At 39.8% G+C, this 22023-nt stretch overlaps 2 protein-coding genes across 3 annotated transcripts in view; both read right to left on the reverse strand.

The window, feature by feature from the left end:
- NUP54 (nucleoporin 54) overlaps window positions 1–15008 on the reverse strand; it is a 30584-nt gene extending 15576 nt beyond the window's left edge. The window contains exons 1-6 of the mRNA XM_026509932.4: window positions 14805–15008; window positions 11035–11118; window positions 10785–10931; window positions 3957–4183; window positions 1766–1953; window positions 589–785 (exon numbers count right to left, since the gene is read on the reverse strand). Of these exons, the coding sequence (XP_026365717.1) occupies window positions 589–785; window positions 1766–1953; window positions 3957–4183; window positions 10785–10931; window positions 11035–11118; window positions 14805–14871 (910 nt within the window). The 5' untranslated portion in view covers window positions 14872–15008. The remainder of the gene's footprint in view (window positions 1–588; window positions 786–1765; window positions 1954–3956; window positions 4184–10784; window positions 10932–11034; window positions 11119–14804) is intronic.
- Window positions 15009–18329: 3321 nt separating this feature from the next.
- Window positions 18330–22023, reverse strand: part of SCARB2 (scavenger receptor class B member 2) — a 76857-nt gene continuing 73163 nt past the window's right edge. For both annotated transcript variants that reach the window (XM_026509933.4, XM_044388165.3), the window contains one exon: window positions 18330–21096. In XM_026509933.4, the coding sequence (XP_026365718.1) occupies window positions 21058–21096 (39 nt within the window). In that variant the 3' untranslated portion in view covers window positions 18330–21057. The remainder of the gene's footprint in view (window positions 21097–22023) is intronic.

Here is a 22023-nt window from a genome sequence, read left to right on the forward strand (position 1 = left end):
ATGTAGATTTTTAAAAAGAATATTTACTTTCATGTACTGATATGGGATGGGAAGCGCTAAGAAATACTACAACTGAAAAGGCGAGTTGCCAAAAATGTACAGTGCAGAATCTTTTTAAGGATTTCCATGTACATATGCTACATTAAAATCACAGATAAAGGACTAATAGAGTATAATAAGTTATTAGTAGTAGCTATTTCTGTGAAAAGGAGATAAAGAGGATCTGTAATACAGTCAATCTAGTTATGCCATCCACAGTCTTTTTTGGTGAGAACACATTTATTTAGGTTTTACTTGAATACTCAGCACAAGTTAGAAAGAAAGAAAAATATTAAAAGTGAATTACCTTTGGGTAGATGGTTTATGGATTATTTTTCTTTAGTTTGTCATTGCCCTTTCTAACAAGCATATTGGCTACAGAATAAAAAAGCTAAGTGAAGTAATACAATGAAAACATTCAAAACTTTGTCCCAAATTAGCAGACATGATAGACACTGGTTTTATTAATAACCACTAATACCTCCCAAAATAGAGGAAGCATATATATTTCTAAATCTTTCATTTCCTCAACTCTGACTAAAAACATACCAGCAGGAGGATTCTGTAACAGCTGTTTGATTTGTGCAGGAGAAAGTTCCGTTCTAGTCATAGAAAGGGTCACACCAAGTTGCTGCAACTGTGTTTTTATATTAGTTTGTTCAAAATGGGCATATAGTGTTGTAGCTGGAACTCTTCTTGAAGTACCATTTGGAGAACGCTCAACAACATAAATGACAACTTCTGTCCTGGGGGAAAAATAACCAAGTTATAAAATAGCACACAACTCATAGCTACAACTCCATATCAGTACAGCAGGTGATTTTAGAAAGGTGCTAGCTGAATTCAGAAATCACTGTTTTAGAAGAGATAATAGTATTTTCTCAAATCCTGGAAAATAAGGAACCCTTACTTAATGTTATGTTCACTTGTTAATCAACTTAAATGATAAAGTTAAAATGAGACAGACATATATTTGTAAAAGGTTTGCTTTGCTGCAAAGTCCTATGTAAATGTTACAATCTTTTCCAGAATTGAGAAGTACTTTGGAGATTCTGTTGAAGCTTATCTGATCTCAGTTATTGCATCTTACTAGCAATAATTCTTCTAACCCAACATATCCCAAAGTAGATGTTTTTGCCACTGAGTATGAACATTATACAGAAGACATAAGTAAATGACTCATATTTATCCATGAATGAGCATGAATAGTAATCAGTTAAAACTTTCCAGTAACACCTTTGTGGCCTTTGATTTGCACACACAGCCATGATTAACGTTTCTTCCTGTTTCTGAATGAAAAAAATCTAAGGAATTATTAGCACCCAGTAAGTTAAGAACTCCAAGATTAAGGCGCGCCTGGGTGGCTCAGTCGGTTAAATGTCTGACTCCTGATTTCGGTTCAGATCATGATCTCACAGTTGTGAGATCAAACCCCGCATCTGGTCTCCACAGTCGGTGTGGAGCCTGCAAGATTCTCTCTCCCCACTCTCTCTGCCCCTCCTGCCTCAGATAGATATAGATAGATAGACAGACAGATATAAAATAACTCCAAGATTAAGAAAAAAGCTTTTAAACAAATATTATTATAAATACTGAATAACCACTAGCTGAGTAACAACATTCTGCTTTAAGATTTAATTTGTGCTTTATCAACAAAAATGCTGTTGGATCACTCTCTTTGGACCAAGGCACACAGAAGTATATAGTATATTTAATGTATACTTACTGATCATCTGGCAATGTTTTAATACCCTCTACATTTACAGTAAGCGTCTGGTTTCCTCCCAAAACTTTATGCAATGATTCTACCAACTGCTGTTGCTGGCTTCGAACATCTGTTTCTTTTTTGTTGAAAACTAAAACCACTAGCCCATCTTCATCTTTATTATTGGGCATACAACTATATCCTACTGCCTGTAGAATGACAAAATAAACAATATCAAAACTATGTACAGATTTTACATCAGATGTTTAATATTAATGTTAAATATCTGCTAAAACAGGGAAAACAGCTTAATGTCTGCTGATGAAGGAAATAATTATTTTTCCCATGACTCTGTGCCCTAGGTCATCACACAAGTATAAAAAGAAGCTATTACCCAAGAATAATATAAACTTACAGTGAAATTAAAATTTCCTCTTCAACAGAGTAACCAAATAGCCTTCTCCTCTAAAAAACTTTGATATTCATTATTGTTGGGTGTTTCTGAACTCTGATGAAACAACTATGCATGTCATAAAAATGACTGCAAAGTCATGGACCGAGACCTAATTTATTTTCCTATATTGACTTACAGAATCTTAAACTAAGTTTTAGATATACAAAGATATGATTTATCATACTTTCTTTCTAAATATAAGTATTTTTAAAGTAGACTAACACTGTCAAACTTACAATACTACAAACTTACAAATTATAAAAGAATGTCTACATCACTGTATGATTTCATGTAATACAAAACTTTATGAAGCATGTTAGTTTTTAACATAATATTAAATATGACAAATTATACCTAAGGAATTAATGAATTACTCTTTTAGATAGAAGCCTTTTGTCACCATTTATAATGCAACATTATAAAAAACATTATAAAAAAGATTTATTTATGGGGAGGCAGGGGAGACAGAGAGAATCTCCAGCAGACTCCCCCCTGAGCAAAGAGCCCTATGCAGGGCTGGATCCCATGACCTGAGCCAAAATCAAGAGTCTGATTGCTTAACTAATTGAGCCACCCAGGAGCCCCACAATCCAACTTTTAAAAAAGAAATTTAAATTCATTCTAGACTAGTTCTCATTTTACCATATGTATGTTATGTATCAACTTAAAAAAAAGTTATATTCAACCAAGGTCCACTGTATAGCTCTTAAGTTAGTAAACAAAAGTATTAAAATTTCAACTACATACACTTAAAAATTCTTTTTGTTAGAGTGATGAGACAGATAAGCTAGTCACTTTATTGTTGTTTAACCATGTTGAGAAGGGTCTGATCCTCAGCCTTGCAGCTCCAAACACAGACTTACATACATATTGATTGGAGACTGATACAGGCAACAAAAAGCAGGGCTTTTTTTTTTTTTTTTTTGCCACTGAAAAGTGGCTGGGGTACCTAGGTGGCTTAGTTGGTTGAGCGTCTGACTCTTGGTTTTGGCTCAGGTCAGTATCTTAGGGTTGTGGGATAAAGCCCCAAATCAGGCTCCACAGTCCTTTGTAGAATCTGCTTGGGATTCTCTCTCTCCCTCTGCGCCACCCCCCCCCCCCGCCACCGCTGCTCACATGTGTGCTCTCTAAAAAATTTTAAATATGTCTTTAAAAAAAAAGTGGCTGAAGTATAAACTGGATTGCAATACATAAGTTATGAAAAATACGCCATCAAGTAGACCTATTTAAATATTCTCACTGGCTGATGAAACAATCTCTGGGAAGTCAAATTCAACTGAGAAGGTTGTTTGGTAGGCATGGCATCAGAAAGAAAAGGATCGTACTATTTTAATGGCTTTGGCATCCAGCTGTAACAGTGACAACAGAATTATACAAGCCCAACAGAACATATACCCTGTCTGCTGGCTACGGTGTACATTCCCGGACGATGTTAGATGGCATCACTAAATTCTAGTTTTGGGTCTCCACGTTACAGGTATCAAGCACACCACTCTTCTTCTGTTAATTTTTTCCTCAGTTTTAAATTACATTTTGATCATTCCTTCCTTCATTCATACTCTGGTCACCTTCAATCACATATATGTAAGAAATCACTTCAATTTAATAATGTCTATATCTTTAAAACAAAAGTATAATTGTACCATATTCAAGGAGTACTAAGACCAAGCAATTGTTTTCTTCGTATTATTTTAATCCAAATATCACATTCTTTCTTACACACTCTCTTCAAGTGAGGATCAAAAGAAATACTAATACCTTAAATCGGCAAAAGGGATTTTCTTGTGTGAATTCCACTGGTGGAATGTTATTGTTGAAATATCCTTTTCCTGTTCCCCAAAAGGCCTGCAGCTGATTCCATTTTGCTAAAATAGCATCCCTCTCATCTCCCAACAGCGTTGGAGCAGAAAGAGCACTTGCAGTATTTATCAGTTGGTTGGACTGTGTAGGAGCTTGTGTGGGCTGACTGAAGAGACCACCTAATGCTAGAAATGTACCCCATAATTAGTATTTCAAAAGAAAAAAAGAAAAAAAAAATCAATTCAGATCCTAGGTATGGCAGGCAGAATAATGCCCCTTCCCCTTCAACGTCCACATACTAATCCCCAGAACCTGTAAATATGTTACTTTACATAGCAGAAGAAACTCTGTAGATCTGATGAAATTAAGAGATTGAGTTCAGACTTCCTGGATTATCACTAAGTGGGCTCAACACAATCATAAAGGTCCTGAAGAGGGAAGGGGGAGGTCAGAGTCAAAGTGAGATGTGAAGATGAAGGAAGGGGCTACAAGCTAGGAAATGCGGAGAGAGACTGACAGCTGGATAAGGCCAGGGAATGGATTCACCCTTAGAGCCTCAAGAAGTAACACAGCCCTGCCAACACTTGATATTAGCCCAGTGAAACCCATTTCCGACTTTCTGATCTCCAGAACTATGAGATAATAAATTCGTATTAATACACTAAGTCTGTGCTACTTTGTTACGGCAACATTAGGGAACTGATATACTAGGACAATCCTTATAATGTTACTTTTCTAACCTTTATTGCTATTATATGTGTATAATAAATACAAATCGGAGGACACAAAGTAAGCAAAAAGAATCATTATATCAGTGTTTTATCAATAACAAATTAATCACTTTTCCTTCCCTTACTACAAAGAAATATATAGTAAAAAGAACAACAAATGATTTTTGTTTACTTTACTTCTCTGTGCTACAATTTCTCCAACAGAAAGGGTAAAGTTGTTAGATCAGATCAGTATCTCCAAAGTGGAAAGTAAGTATCCCCAGTACATGAAATTACAGCTGTCAGGCAATAGTTGAGTCACTAAATGGACTAATTCATGTAACAAAAAGTTACCTTTTAATTATCTGATAATATATTTTAAGTCTCAGTTCAGTGCTAGTCTGCCTTTAATGACTCAACACCTGTTGTTGTTGTTGTTGTTTTTAAGATTTTATTTACTTGATAGAGAGAGACAGAGAGAGAGGGAACACAAGCAAGGGGAGTGTGAGAAAGAGAAGCAGACTTCCAGGTGAGCAGGGAGCCCAACGTGAGGCTTGATCCCAGGACCCTGGGATCATGACCCGAGCCAAAGGCAGAGCTTAACGGCTGAGCCACCCAGACGCCCCAAAACACCTGCTTATCTCACATTTTACCAAGGGAAAGAATGAGTCTAAGGCTTAGAGCTTAAGGCAAAAGAATTAGCTAGACTCTATTAACACTATTAAATTTTCTGTGTAGTTAATTTTAGTTATCCTGTGTTTATAGCAAATGATACTGGTTTTCCAGTTATAGCAGTAGTACAAATCTTAAGCTTTTAAAATAAATATGTAATGTTTAAAAGTAAACTGACAAGGGGCGCCTGGGTGGCACAGCGGTTAAGCGTCTGCCTTCGGCTCAGGGCGTGATCCCGGCTTTATGGGATCGAGCCCCACGTCAGGCTCCTCCGCTATGAGCCTGCTTCTTCCTCTCCCACTCCCCCTGCTTGTGTTTCCTCTCTCGCTGGCTGTCTCTCTCTCTGTCGAATAAATAAAAATCTTAAAAAAAAAAAAATTAAAAAATAAATAAATAAATAAAAGTAAACTGACTTAAAATTCTTAATACAAATGGTATAGAGAGGAGAGAAAAATCATGAATATCAAAATGCTCTGAGTTTTAGGGCCACTATATTAGACGATATTTAAGTTTTCTTTCAGGTCTAAAGATTCTAAGTACCACAAGGTCACTGGGGCTGCTACAGGGCTAGAGAGGGTCTCTTGTGACCCTCCAGATGAACAGTATTAATTTCCAAATGGGCACATATAAAAATTGTAAAGAATTGGACTAGAAGCCAGAAGACTTGTATCCTGGTTATTATAAGCTCAATAAGCTATTTATTGTAGGGGTGCCTGGGTGTCTCAGTGGGTAAGCATCTGCCTTCAGCTCAGATCATGATCCCAGGGTCCTGGGATCGAGCCTCACGCTGGGCTCCCTGCTCAGCAGGGAGTCTCCTTCTCCCTCTCCTCCCATCCCTCTCCCCACTTGTTCTCTCTCTCTCAAATAAATAAAACCTTTTTTTAAAAAAATAAGCTATTTATTGTAGCATTGGCCAAGAAATTCCTAGGCTTTCTCTCTCCAACTTTTAAATGAGATAAACTATGATCTGTACTGATTTACATTTAGCTTCTTTTTTACACTTCAAACCAGATTACAGCCATACTAGTCTACTCAGTTCACCAGCTAGAAGGCATTGAGGAACTCAAATTACAAAACCCAATACACTCTTTTCAAACCTTACCATATTTGACTTCTCATAACTTTCTACTTTCTCAGGGCCCTCATGCTGTTGATTACTCCGTAGCTCCCAAGAAAATCTTCAAATTTCATTGAACATACATCTTCCTTGGAAAGCTCTTTTCCTTTACATTTCCTGACAATATATAGTCTCGCCTCCTTTTATATATCGCACATACATACATTCAGTCGTTTGACAAATACTAATTGAGTATCCGCTACATGGCAGACATAGAGCTAAACACTAAGGACAGAGTGGTAAACAAACTGAGCACATCAAGCAAATAGTAACAACTGTGATCAGTTCCTCAGAGAAATACAGAAGCTATGAGAGTACTAAACCAGGGGGCTAATCAAGTCGGGGGCAGGAGGTCAAGAGAAGGCTGCGCCACTAGAAGTTCACTAATGCTTTGTAAAGGAAGCAGTCAGCCAGGCCATGATGTAGGGGCAGATGAACAGCATGTGCAAATCTCTGGTAAAAAGGAGAAGATGAACCAGTAGAAGCAATAAGGAGTACTAAACAATTAGGTAAGAAAAAAAAAAGACCAGGTTATTGTTGAAGTTAAGGGCTCATATAGGCCAAAACCGACAATTTGATCATCAGAAAGAATAATGAATGCAACCAACTCAAGCACATTCAATTTATTAAAACTCTTGCGTTCAGAATTATATTTTTTTAAAGATAAAAAATTTTAAAAACCTCAATTCCTTGGACACCACTGGAAGTAAGTGGGCCACCAACAACTTCTTACAAAAACTGTCAATTAAAAAGAATTTAGCCTGCCTTTCCTATACAAATTATATTTCAGGGTGACTAAGCAATCTCGGGGGATGAATAAAAACTTCCTTTTACAGAAGAATTTTAGTGTGGAAGGGAGGGCAGAGTTAGAAAATCACCATTTTGCAACTCCTAATAATTTTCCAATGAAGACATACAAATGGCTAACAGACACATGAAAATATGTTCAAAATCATTAGCCATCAGGGAAATTCAAATCAAAACCACACTAAGATACCACCTTACGCCAGTTAGAATGGCAAAAAATGACAAGGCAAGAAACAACAATTGTTGGAGAGGATGTGGAGAAAGGGGATCCCTCCTACATTGTTGGTGGGAATGCAAGTTGGTACAGCCAATCTGGAAAACAGTGTGGAGGTCCCTTAAAAAGTTAAAAATTGAGCTACCCTATGATCCAGCCATTTGCACTACTGGGTATTTACCCCAAAGATACAGATGTAGTGAAGAGAAGGGCCATATGCACCCCAATGTTCATAGCAGCATTGTCCACAATAGCTAAATCGTGGAAGGAGCCAAGATGCCCTTCAACAGATGACTGGATTAAGATTTGTGGTCCATATATACAATGGAATATTACTCAGCTATCAAAAAGAACAATTTCTCAACATTTGCTGCAACATGGACGGCACTGGAGGAGATAATGCTAAGTGAAATAAGTCAAGCAGAGAAAGACAATTACCATATGGTTTCTCTCATCTATGGAACATAAGAACTAGGAAGATCGGTAGGAAAAGAAAGGGATAAACAAAGGGGGGGTAATCAGAAGGGGGAATGAACCATGAGAGACTATGGACTCTGAGAAACAAACTGAGGGCCTCAGAGGGGAGGGGGGTGGGGGAATGGAATAGGCTGGTGATGGGTGGTAAGGAGGGCACATATGTATGGTGCACTGGGTGTTATACGCAAATAATGAATCGTCGAACTTTACATCAAAATAAATAAATAAAAATTTAAAAAAATTAAAATTAAAAAAAAATAATTGATTGAAGCAATGATCATCAATGAATGAAACCATTAAGTTAAAGGCTGAAGATGAACTTTACAAGGCAGATTGGCTGTCACCCCCTGAACCCACTGATCAATCTTAGCATCACCAAAAGAGGGATACACCTTTTAATGTGATGCAGTATGAAGTACACTGCACAACTGGCAAAGTATCCATGCCATAAAGTCAAACGTGAACCTAATGAAGTACTTAAAGCTAACTTCATTTACCAGAAAAATGGGGGATAAAGTTAAATGATACTACAAGGAAACAAATCTAGAATTCACAGCTGGCCCAGTTTCTCCAATAATTCTTGAGGAGGAAAAAAGGAGTGGGGAACTCTCTATACTAAAAATAAACTTGAGGGGCGCCTAGGAGGCTCAGTTGGTTAAGCGTCTGACTTGATTTCAGCTCAGGGTTGTGAGATCCAGCTCTGCATCGGGCTCCACACTAGGTGTGGAGCCTGCTTAAGATTCTCTCTCTCCCTCTCCCTCTGCCCCCTCTCCTTGCACACTTTCTCTTTCTAAAAAAAACAAAAACAAAAACAAATAACCTTGAGACATAACAAGAAAATGAATGTGGGGATCTTGTTTGGATCATGATTTGAATAAACCAACTGAAGAAAACCTTAATGAAATATATGGGGAAATGTGATTATTAGAGGATACCAAGGAATTATTAATGGTAAGTTGGAATGAAGTCTATGTTTTTAAAGAGAGCAGCACAGTAAAGTGAGGGTGAAAGGATATGTTTGGGATTTGCTTTAAAATACTTCAGCAATTAAAAAAAAGGGTGGGAAAGGAGATAGATAAAACAAGTGTGGCAAATTCTGACTTTTATTGAACCTATTCAGTAGAATATGGGGTCATTTTACTCTTATTTTTGTGTATTAAATTTTTCATCTACGTAAAGAACAGTAAGTATTCATTGGATTTGAGAGGATTAATGATCTTAACTGAGTAGAACAAGAAAACAGAATCCAGATCAGTGTGGGCTAAGAGGTAACAGAAGACAACAGAAAGGGATCCCCCTTTTCCATAACTATTTTATGTAGTTTATGAAGGGGAGAAGAGAACAGCAACTGAAGTGTGATTTGAGATTAAAGTTGTTTTGTTTTGTGGTTACTCTATTAAGAAGAAAGAAACTTCAGGTTGTTTAAATGTGGATAAGAAGGATCCTTGGGGAGAGAAGATGAAGATTATTTTGGGGAGAGGGGTGTTGCTGGAAAGAATAATCAATAGTACAAGGGTTGCTTGGAAGAATGAGATCCAGAGCACAGGTGAAAAGGGAAAAGGATGAGTATAGAGGGAGGTAGATAAACAGATTTGGTAGAAGGAAGCTGAAGGAACTGCAATGAGGGATTTTATTTTCTCTTTGAAGTGGAGGTCAAGGCAGTCTGCTAAAAATAAGAACAGAGAAATCTGAGATTTGAAGAGAATAAAGGTTTAACTGTTATAGAAGTTGGGAGAATAAATTAAATAAAGAAACTTCTAAGAATTACCAGGCAATGTTGAGGCCCCAACTTAAGTCAGCGATTAAGAATTTAGAGGTACTATTCCATCTTTTGTATTGTGTGATTTTCTCAAGCAGTATCTAGATAAACAGTTGGGCTTTCACCTCCCTGGGATTTTTTACCCCCTCAGGCACATGATACAATGACAAGGAAGTTTAGCATATTGGTAACCAGTGACTGAAATGGAAGGACATGGAATCTAAGCTAATTAGAGAGGATAGTGAAGATAAGAAGGAGCTCATGGAAGAACAGAAAATGGTCTAAATGGTCTAATGGTCTAAATGAAAATGTCACTGGTCTAAAGAACTAATGAGGTCTAAGAACAGCTATATTCGAAGTATTTAAAAAGGCAGGCTAAAAGAACAATAGGTTGTGGGATGTTCACATTAGTGATTTTGAAATCAGAACATTTTCAGATGTTGCCAAGGTCCAGGGTAAGAAATGTCTAAGAGAAATGGAAGAGGTCTTTGGAATAAAAGGTAGGTGCCATGGCTGTTTGAATATACAGTCATGTGATGCTTAAATAACCCTCACAGATAGAAGTTGAAAAGAAAAACAAGACTAACAGCCCGTTGCCAAAGTTTTCAATGAATAAGAGGTAGTGTCCAGGAAGTCAGCAGATAACTGAGATTAGACATATCACAGACAGTATAGCCAGAGGCCGCCTCCTGACACAGGCAGTGGTTATAAGGGCATTCACCTTATATGTAATTCATTAAGCTGTATTTTGTGCAGTTTTTTGTGTGTTACCTTTAGCAACAACAAAAATTTAAACGGAATGCTATTAAACACAGAGGCTTTATAATCGTGATCCTGCCAATCAGTCTTCTCCCCAGTTGCTATCAACATATATAAACTAGAGAAGTAGCTTTTGGAGTCTTGTGGAACATAATATTGATAAATCTTCAAAAAAAGAGATATCCATGAAAGTGTTTTGAACAGTGTGCTCAATGTTACCTATATGTTACAGTTTTATATCTGAAGTAAGATGAAGGCCTCTCATACTTACTAGTTTGCTGTTGCTGCTGCTGTGTATTAAATCCTCCAAATCCCAGTCCAGTTCCCAAACCAGTACCTAAACCAGTACCACTTCCAGTTGTTGTGCCAAAACCAGTACCAAAGCCAAAACCTTTGTTCTGAGTTCCACCGAAGAGTCCTTTGAAGGAAAAAATTTTAATTGCGTAAGTTAAACAACAACAACAAAAAAATCTGATCTCTAGCTCATTCACTTCTCCAAATGACTTAAGACATCCTCTTACCAGTAGTGCCTGTGTTAGCTGGAGCAGAAAAGCTGAATGCAGAACCTGCTGTTGTAGAAGTTGTCCCAAATCCTCCAAACCCACCTAATTTAAAAAGGATAAATAAAACAGAAAAGAAGAATCTTTTATATACCTAATTTCTTTTTCAAATTATTTTACGTCATTGCCACATAAAAAGACAAAATATTTTGATCTAATTTTTCCTTTCTCTACTTTCAACTTCCATTTTTTAAAAACTATACTACTAATTAAGAAGTCAATACGTTGCAAGAAATAAGTGACTAAGTATTTAAAATAGAAATACCACAATGCAATATATACCCTTCAACTAAAGGGCTGATCAACAGTTACAGCTGAGAAAACATGTTAAGCCTATTACCATGCTTAACAACCTCTAAAATGACTATGCATGTACTTTTTAGAATAGGAGTTGCAAATTCAAATGCCTACAAGATTTAGGCTGAGAACATTAACGAGTGAAGTAGACTGGGTGTTTACTGACGGCTAGAACTGTTCAATGTGAAGAGTTTTTAAAAGTGGCAGCAGTTTCTAAATTCCAGCAGATTACTGCCACAGGAGAATGGTAGTTTAGTAGTGTTGTATATTCCTATTTTTCCCAAGACAAACAGAAGATCTAGATTTTCTATGTGAAATTTACAGAATTTTAAACCCTAATTCAATTTTTTCTTGGCAACAAATTCAAGTGTTTTTAAAACAGTGTGTCAAACAGATCATACTGGCAGACTGTGGTGCCAGTTTGCAACTCTGGCTTTGGTGAATTAACTTATATTCTCTTTTAGCTTATATTTCTACTTAGTCTTCATGAAAACTTAGGAACTTTTCAAAGGAAACATACTGACCTCCCTACAACAAGAATGTGTTTCTTGAAGGAAGGGGTAAGGGGGAGAAAACCCCCCAAGTGGAAGGCAGTGGTAGGGAAGGAGCACAGAACCAGCACAGCTCTCTGCACTAGTTTGGCAACTGCCAGACACACAAATTTCATTTTTAGGTAAGTTTAGAAATGCAAATCATCATAACCATATGAAACATGACATACGAATGGGATGGAATATAGACAATCTAATATTGTTTTATGGGTTTTTTTCTTATTGTCAGTTTTTACCTGATTACCAACGTGTGCCAAGAAAGACTTTTAAGAAAAATGTTTGAACCATTAGTGCTGTTATGCCACAGTTGTTTGCAATTCTAACTTTAAATTTCATATATTTCTAGTATAAGAGACAGATTCTTGTTATATAAAAGTTATAAGGAGGAAATAACCCCAATCCTCTGATATTCATCATATAATTTTGATTTGAAAAATTACTTAACAATAGACTGCATGTTGTAGACATAACCAAATACTCTATTTTCTTGTATGTCTTACTGCAGTATTAGAAACCGTAAACATTTTGATTAAAAAAAAAAAAATCACCTAAAAGTATAGGACATTGTTCTCAATCTTTTTTATTATTCTTCCCTTCTACAGAAAAACTATGATATATTCTGAATTGGCTACACAGTATCAGTATCTTATCATGCTTCCTAATGCCAAAAATGTTTACTAGTAATAGTGGATCTGCAAAGACACAAAATGAACAAGAATTTCTATCATCCCTTTGCTGAAGGCTCAGTTAATGAACATATATAAAAGTGGTTAAAATACAGTTATATTATCACAACTCAATACTTAACAGTGATAACTCCAAATGAACATGAAATCAAGCAAATATCAACAGGTTTATTTATTGTTGTTGAATTACAAGCTGGGTGGCTTTGTTCGGAAACACAAATTTCAGAATAATGTTGTTTCACCCAGTGCCAATTTTAAGCAAACAGGAAAAATAAACATACCAATGACAGTGATACGTGATCACTTTAAATACACCTCAACGATAACGGACAGTTTTATCTTTGGAATCCAAGGTTTCAAGTATTGTTCAAAACGTTTCAAATCAGATGCCAAGGTATAGTTGCACTGCAGTAACAAATACTGCACAAATACCCAAATAAATTTTAGGGAATAAATAATGTTTACCAAATGCATATAATTGGCATGGGCATTAAGTGGCATAATGTAAGAGAATATGGACAATAAACTCATATACGAGCAGCAGAGGAACAAGACTTTTCTACAGGATAACTGAATATAAAGTACACACAGACCTATTTTAAATTTATATACATATATAGATATTATAGTTTGTGTTTTGCAAATTTCCAATGAGCTTCAATCCATATAGATACTAAAATCTTCATTATTTTTTTTTAATGCAAAGATGTCTAGCCCACCTACTAGAATTCAGTGCTGACAATCAAATTGCTCTGCTCATTTCTCAAAAAATCCAGTAAAAAATTGGGGGCTCTTTCTATAATTACGTATCTTATAGAAACGTATCCTAATCTGCTGAGTGGATCAAATACATTATTGTTGTTATACACCTTAAAAAAAACAAAACAGGATACTGCTGTTCGTATAAGACTTGTTTCTCTTGGGAAACACATGGACAATAAAATGAAATTTCAATGAAAGATGCAGCAAAAATGAAAAAAAAAAAAAATGACTGCAGGAGTCCAAGAATCCCAGAGAAATGGACCTGACTGCTGAGCTTCTATTTTGGAAGAGATACATAACAATTTGGAAAACATGTTCTACTCAAAATAATAATCCATTCCAAATTCTTATCACTTGGAAGGTATATTCTGTTCAAATGCAAGTTTAACAAAGGAACATTACAACTTGCAAGACTGCTTAAAACCAAATCTTCTAAAACAGTCAAAACTAGATACAAATGTTTTTGATTTGACACTAGGAAATGAATTTCCTTTCCTCATTAGACAAGTCCCTGTTCTTTCCAAAACTAGGAACCACAAAATATTCTTGGACTCCAGCTCCCAACATTCTTTACACAAACGACCCGCAGTATCTACCTGCACTTGCCAGACTGTTACCAAAATTGAACGGAGTCGCCGAAGTAGTAGAAACACCGAAATTCCCAATATTAAAGTTCACTGCAGGATTAGCAGTTAATCCGAAACCCCCAAAATTAAACCCACTGGCGGTGGAGTTGGCAGTCTCAAGCCCACCAAATCCTGATCGGCGTGTAGGCAAAAAAATAAACAAAATTTTAAAACGGGGGAGGGGAAAGAAGAAGAAAAAAAAGAAAGCAAGATAAGGATTAGAAAAGTCAGCAGGTTTTACAGAAGGGAACAAAGACAAACCTAGTCTTAGCTCCAAAGGAGTTAAGAAAGAGGAGGTGGGGACAGGAGAGAGGAGCAGGAGCGGGAAGTCCCGCGGCAAGGACCAAAGGGCCAGCACCGAAGGAGCCGCAGGGCAGCGCCCGCGGCTCCCCAGCCTTAACCTCACCGAGCCCAGCAGCGGGAGCCGAGCAAGCGTTCCCGCGGGTCCCGGAGGCTGAGGTGAGGAGGACAGAGCGGGTCTCCCGCAATGGGAAAGAGGAGCCGCCCTCCGGTCTCTCCGAGAATGACTCCCAGGCGGCGGGAAGCGAACCCTAGGAGGACAAGGCCCTCCGGGGACCCACGCGCAGCGTGAGAGCCACACGCTAGGCCTCGAATTCCCCCGCGGCCTCCTCAGGAGCCGCCTGGGCCCGCTCTGCCGCGGCCCGCCCTTTTCCGAAGCACCTAAAATCCCCAAGCAGCCAGGAGACCCCCCCACCCCCCAGGATCCCCGAACAGGAGAATCTCGGACCGAGGGGGTGGACCCGAGGCCTCCCTTCTTCCCCGGGAGAAGGTCCGAGAGGATCACTCACCCGCGGGGGCCGCGGTGGCTGCAGCGGTGCCAGAGGTGCCCGAGGGAGCCCCAAAGTTGAAGGCCATGTCGCGGGAGCAGGGGACCAAGGCGCTGCTCCCGCGACACTCGGTGCCCTCCGCTTTTCAGTCCCGCGGGGAAACTGCCCTCGGATTACGGAGTTCCGCCTCTTTTCTGGCCTAGCCTCAGAGGCCGGAACGCCGGAAAGGCGTAGGGGGCGGGGGTTGGAGCGGGAACGCCCTCGGTCCGGCCAGCTTCCGGGGGCTTAGTGGCTTCACGTGGCGTGGGGCTTCACAACCGAGGGGAAATGCTGGGAGTTCTCGGGGGCAGGGGAGGGGGGGCGTGCGGTCTGGAAGCCCTTAAAAACTGCCTTAGGGAGGACCCTTGGAAAAGGTGTGCGTGAGGCTGAATACGAGTGTGTAATGAGGCCCAGGTAGGAAGGCCAAACCCTCATCTCAGTAGTGTAGAGTCGATGGATAATGATAAAACTCGTGAAAATTCACGAAGCAGCCTGTTATCTAGGCACCGGGCTAAATAAAAAAAAAAAAAAAAAATGGGGTTAACAGAGGTGGCTTTGAGAATGTATGTTTAGCTTCCTTTTTTTTAAAGTAGCAAACCTGATAGGATTATTTGATTTAAATCTATGTGCTTGTATACTTTAATAAAAATAATAACAAAAGCCATTGTGTCTATCAGAATGACAACTCTTTGGACCCAGTTACTTCTAGGAATTTATCTTTTAAATGACTGGGCAAAATTTTGGACTACAGGGTTGTTGGTTACAGCGTGGTGTATAATAACAAGTGACTGGAAACAAACGGATTTGCTTAGTTGCATTTATACAAAGGAATACTATTCAGACATGAAATGGGAACAGTAAAGCTCTTTATGTACTGAAAAGAAAGATCTCAAAGATGTATTACATAAAAAACAACCAGAATACCGTCTATGGTATGCTACAATTTTGGTGATGGAAAAAAGGGTTAGACTATATAAATACATATTCTTGTATAAAATATTCCTGGAAAGATATATATATATATATAAAGTGAGTAACAGTTGCCTCTGGGAAGACGAACTGGGTGTCTGGGAGATGAGTGGAAGAAGACTTTTCACTATAAACCCCTTTTAAGCTTTTTGAAAATGTAAACAGTTTACCTATTCAAAAAATTAAATCACGCCAACGGTGGTAATTGCAAGAGCCCCAGTGAGAGTGCTGATGCAGGGAAGAGGACAGCAGGAAGGGAGACAGCAGCGGATGGACTTGATGATTGATGGGCTGTAGAGGGAAGGGAAAGGAGTCTAGCAAGGGTCCCTGGTTTGTGGCTTGTTTGGGTGGATTGTGATGCCATTCCCCAGTAATGGGAATTTGGAACGAAGACTAGAAAAAATGAATTCCTATTTTTACTTTCTGGATTTGGCGAAGGATATCCAGCAGGTGTTTGGTATGTGCCGCTGAGGCTGAACAGAGACCCGTGTTTTGGCTGTAAATGTTTAGGTTGTAATTGAAGTCAGGGAGTCAATGGGATTGTCAGGAAGAGTTATCAAGTGAGAAGAGGCTGCAGCTGAGCACAGGGACTAAGAAAAGAGCAAACAGCCCTCGAGGGAGCCTGAGAGAGCATGGCCGGAGAGCTAGGAGAGCCCGCAGGGTGAAATCACAGAAATAACGGATGGAAGGGGAGAAGGATGGGGGGGTGTGTGAAAAAGAATGGGTGAATATTTCTTCCATAGGAAGCCTTCCCTGACCACCCTTTCTAAAACAGCACAGTCCGGTCCTGTCGCTGTGGCTTCTTAAATATTCTTAGTACTTACTACCACCTGTTTATTGCTTCTCGCATTTAATATAAGCTCCACAAGGGCAGGGAGCTCTGGTTGTTGGGTTTTTTTGTTGGTTTTGTTGTTGTTGTTGTTGTTGTTGTTGTTGTTGTTTTTTACTGGTTGTATCCCTACTGCTAGCAGATTGCCTACCCCTATGACAGACCTTATTCAATAATGTGGAATGGCTGAATGAGTTCCTTGACATGTCCCTCTCCCTTGCCTTTCCCATATTTATCTCCAAGTCCTACGTATTTTATCTTTTAAACATTTCTAAACTGCTTCATCTCCACTGCCTTCTCCCCGATTCCAATTACCATAATCTTTTGCCTAGACCAGGGATTAGCAAATGATGGCCAAATGTGGACTGTCGTCTATTTCTGTAAATACAGTTTTATTGAAACACAGACACATCCATTTGTTTACACGTTGTCTAGGACTGCTTTTATGATACAAGAACAGAACTGAGTAGTTGTGATGAGAGGCCTGCGGAGCAAAAACTTTTTCATCTGGCCCTTTACAGAAAAGGTTTGCCAACCCCTACCTAGACATTGCAGGAGCCCTTGCAGTGCGGTGAGCAGGACGGTCAGACCATGACATTCTGGGTTGCCCAGAGGACAAACTAGCTGTGGCTAGGGGTTGCCCCTTCTGCTGGGAGAGGGGCTGCACCCAAGCTCAGGTCCCACGGAACTGGGGTCTTCTTTACCCCAGCGATGGAGATTTTAACATTCCGTAGGCAGCTGGCATTCCCAGTTTCTATAATGCATTCCTCCCCAAATCCAAACTGCCTGTTGCTCAGTGGCTTGTACATTTCTTCATTGACAAGCCTGCTTCTTCACGCTTGCCCCTTAAAAAGGGGGACTAGAAGGCAGATATGTGCTCCTTAGTGAGACCAAACAGTACTCTGGCCATTGGCTGCTCTCTCCATGGGATGACAGGAGGATGGAGAGAGGGTCTGTGCCTTTTTTCTTGCTGTCCTGGCCCTATACATTTTTACTTTCCCCAATAAAGCCCATCACTTAACCCCTGCTGTGCAGCTTTGTGGAATTCACCCCAGAGGCTAGTGCATGACGTCCACACAAGACCCATCTCGTATGCCAATGGAGACCCCAAAGGGACCCACCTAACACGGCAGCCTCCTGACTGGCCTCCCTGCAACCACGTAGACTCTTCCAATTTATTAACTTTACAGCTAGAGTAGGTCTTTCTAAACAAACCTGCCATGTCTCCCATTTCTCCCCCATGCCCCACGCCACTTCCTGTTGGTCTTAAAATAGACCCAAAATCTTTCACAAGGCTTAATAAGACCCAAGTTGATCTGGACCCTGTCTTTCTCTCCAACCTTATCTCCACTATTCTTCCCTCCCTGAACTCCAAGCAAATATTTTCTGCCACTTGTAGACATGTTCCTTCCTGCTCCTGCCCCCTATGGTTAAGAGTCAATAGCTGGGGCTACTAACCCCCCAATGCTCCCGAGGGGCTTCCAGGGCTCTGGAGAAGGCCCTGGGGCAGAGGAGCACAGGGTGGGGCTCCCTTCAAGCTTGACTGGTCAGGCTGCCTACAACTGTCCACCACAGCTGAGCAGAAATCACAAGTGGCCCAACAGGTGAGACTCAGGCCTGTATCTGTCAAGAGGGCAAAGAGCATCTTTCAAATGAAACTGCAGAGACAACTGATCATCTGATGACATAGCATACAATTTCCAGTGCAATTTCATAGAAACAGTTTTATTAGTGAAATATTTCATTGCATTAAGGGTAGAAATAAACAGGTCAAGAATCACATGAGATGAACCAGTTATTTAAGCGACAGGAAGAGCATTCTGGTCAGTATTCTGTTTGATAGCTACGAGGAATTAATTCCAGAAATAATGCCCAGAGGGCCAAGTGTGAAGGTAACCTTTTGCAGAAAGCGTATCTCAAGCAATTTAAATAAAAAACCAGCCTTCCTTCAGCAAAAACCCCAATAGGGGTTAGTCATATAGTACTTGCTCCACTTGACCATTAGTGATCTTTCTAGAACATGAGGAAATAAAGACCAGTAGGAAAAGCCTTGAGCTAAAAGTGGCAAAGCCCATTTCCTGTCCTGTGTTCAACTCTCAATTTTCCTTGAGAGAAGTGAGGTCACCTCTCTCTGTTTGGTTTCTCCCTAAGTTGAGTATCATAGTACAGGACACACATATTCTGTGATAACGACAATCACAAAGACTTTGGGGGCCTTTCCAGGATAATGGCTCCAAGAAAATCAGCATGAGGAATAGTTTGTTATTTTCAACCTAAAGCCAAATAGGCACATTCGTTCTTCTTAACCCGTCTGTAATCTTGACTGCAGTGTATGGGTTTGCCACAGATTTTTCAGAGACAGAGTATCAAATGGGATGTTAAGCCAAATAACTATGAAGAATCACGTGGCAGTAATATGTTTTTGGTTTCCCTGCCTGTGTGGGATTTAGTCTAAAGCATGTATCAGCTGTTATCATTCGTAGTATTTAAAAATTTCCTCCTCACAGATGACTATACCCTGATAATAGGATGAACCAATATATAGGCACTGGCTTATCAGTTTTATTCGTGTGGATAAGTGGATAAAGAAAAGAATGAGGTGTGCCAATTATGTAGTTAAATATTGATAAATTCAAAAAAATCTAGATATTTGGTATTACTGAAGATGAAGTATTTTCAACTTAGTTTTTCCCGTTTTGGTGATTTGGGATATCTATCTTCATTCTAAGTTCTATCTTCATTCATAGAGAAGTTGAGAGTTTAATGAACTGCCCATTCAAGAAGGGAACATGTCACATATTGCTTTAGTGTTGAAAGAAATTGGGGCAAATAATGGGATTTATTACCTCCACACAGGGATCAGAAGCTATATTTGTGAAATCCATGGCTTTTCCCCTTCATTTGCTTTACACCGAAATCCAGTTTTAAAAGGAAAGTCCTGTAAGATGATTCAGTGGTTAAGAAAGTCTATGTGCACTTTGCTGGATAACTATATAGGTTTCTCGATCAAAAATGAATAGTGAACTTTGAGAACAAAGAAAATGCCCTTAAATATGCTTGAATTTGTGACATGTGATGGTTCCTAATCCTCTGATTTAGGTTGCACTGAAAGCCAAGAGGTTTTCTAAGGAGCGGCAGCCCTCCTCCTAGGTCCCCAGGGACCTTCCTTTAAAGCATTTTCTGTGCCATATTTTAAAACACCATCATTCATTGTGTCAGCAAGACGATTGTCTCAGGAAGTGTAGGGCACATTTTTCTCTTTTCAGTGAGTGACAGTGAACCACAGAACACTGTAAAGGGACCAAATCTCAGGAAAGAAAGCCAACTTACAAAAACAATTTCAAAGTTCCCAAAAAGACTGCCCCAGAAGAAATGTCTTGTTAGTGCAGTCAGACTTCCTGAAACGTATGTGTAGCTTAAGCTGTGGATGGATTGTTTTCCCATATTCATAAATAATTTTACAAAGAATCAATAATATTGTCATTAATCGAGTATCCTATTTGGCAAGGGTGACTGGGGGAAAAATCAGTTACTGATGACACCTCCCAGGCACACCTTTCCACACCAAGATCATTTTGACTCAAAAAAACAAAAAAAAAAAACCAAAAAACAAAACCCCAAACTACCCACAAATGTCATAACTAGCATTTACTTCTACTCCATTTGAAATATCTGTACTTGTCCTCACCGACATTATTTGTGCATCCTCTCGATTCACCAAAGTACAAGTAAAAAATCCTCAGGTGCTTAATCACAATCAACTCAAGGGTATCGCCCCACTGCACACCTCACCCCACCCGACCCCTTCCCCACTGGGTTCCCAGCCAGTTTGAAAGTAGTCAAAAGATTGAATTATTTTCCTGGAGGGATTACGAACTGAAGATTAGCATGAAATACAATATATCACTTTTTTTAAAAAAGGAAATTAGATGCATTTTAATGATGTATTGAATGAGGCTACCATTTTACCCTGGGTTCCGAACTCCTGTTTACTTCTGTTTTGGGGGTGAAACGAATGGAGGACTACAACATAAAACAGTATTTATATATTTTGAGCACAAAGTTTGGTGACTGAAGCATACTGAATAAGGTTAGACCAAGGAACGTTAGCAAGCGATGCAGACACGTTTTAACCACAACAGTGGTCACAAAATTCTGGAGCTACCAGCACCCAATAACAAAAAAAAATTACTATACAGGAGTTTATTAAATACTTGCTAGACACATGGAAAACAAAACAATTTTATAAAGCCTAATGGCCAACCACGTCAGTCTGTCGTTTAACCTCCTGCCGGAATGCTCTCCTCACTTGCCAGCGCGGGTCTCCTCCCTCCTCTCTACAACAGGCGACGTGCCTGTGAAGACGTGGATAGTTTCCTCACGTCGGGTCCAGGTCAGGACAGCTCACAGGGCTCCTCCACCAAGCTCGGGCCTCAGTTAGGTTCGTATGAGGGGTGCTCTTTCATCTGCAGTTCCCTGAGACCCAGAAGAGAGGGGACAGCGAAGTCAGGTAGTCACTTCAGAGAGTTCTCCCAGGATGGGAAACACTGGGGGACAGGGTGGTGGAGGAAGATGGAAGGAGGAGAGGCTGACAGGAGGGCAGCTGTCACACTCGCCTCTCTTCTTGCTCGGCCTGCTGCTGCTTTGCCATTCAGCCCTCACCTTCTGGTGAGGCCCGCTCTGACCCCTCCCAGTCCCACCCCCGATTCCAGAGCAGCGCCCTTCCCTGCGTCCACCAGGACCATAACCCTCATCACACTCCATGGCATTTGCTCCTTCCTGGTTTGAAAACTACCAGAGAACAATGTCTCAGAGGTGGTGGGTGCTTAGTCGTTGCTTGCTTGTTGACTACACGGAGATGGTTAATTGTAGGAGTAGTAGTAACATTTACCTGGGCTCTCACCTGTGCTTATGAAAATCTCAGTGTATGACGTCAGACTGGAAGTGAGAGCCATACATAGAAATGGCCGAATAATTACCTCACCCTTCATTCACGCTAACCTGATGGGCACGGGTTAAGAGAAATCACGGAAAAAGAGAAATCTGAGCTAATACTATGCAGATGGTTTCAACCTATTTCATTTCCTACTTCACATTTGCCTCAGACACTGAGTTGAAGCAACTAGAAGGGGGGAAAAAGCCTTTGTTGCAAAAAGGGAAGTTGCTACGAATTTAAGAAGGGCTACCCCAGGAAAGGCCGATTCTCGGTTGAGCTGGGTTGGCCGGCTGGTCACTTAGAGAGGCCAACCTAATCCTGTTTATCCCACCCATTTGTGGGGGTTCCCTTCTCTCCAGGAGAGTTACTGCTCCCCGCGCCAGTCATTTCGTATGCAGTGATGACTCAGTGACAGGTATCTTCTGATATATTACGATTCTTTCTAGGCAGGTCTCTGGTTGTCTTGC

This window comes from Ursus arctos, unplaced genomic scaffold (assembly GCF_023065955.2).
Source record: "Ursus arctos isolate Adak ecotype North America unplaced genomic scaffold, UrsArc2.0 scaffold_9, whole genome shotgun sequence".
In the NCBI taxonomy this organism is placed as follows: Eukaryota; Metazoa; Chordata; class Mammalia; order Carnivora; family Ursidae; genus Ursus; species Ursus arctos.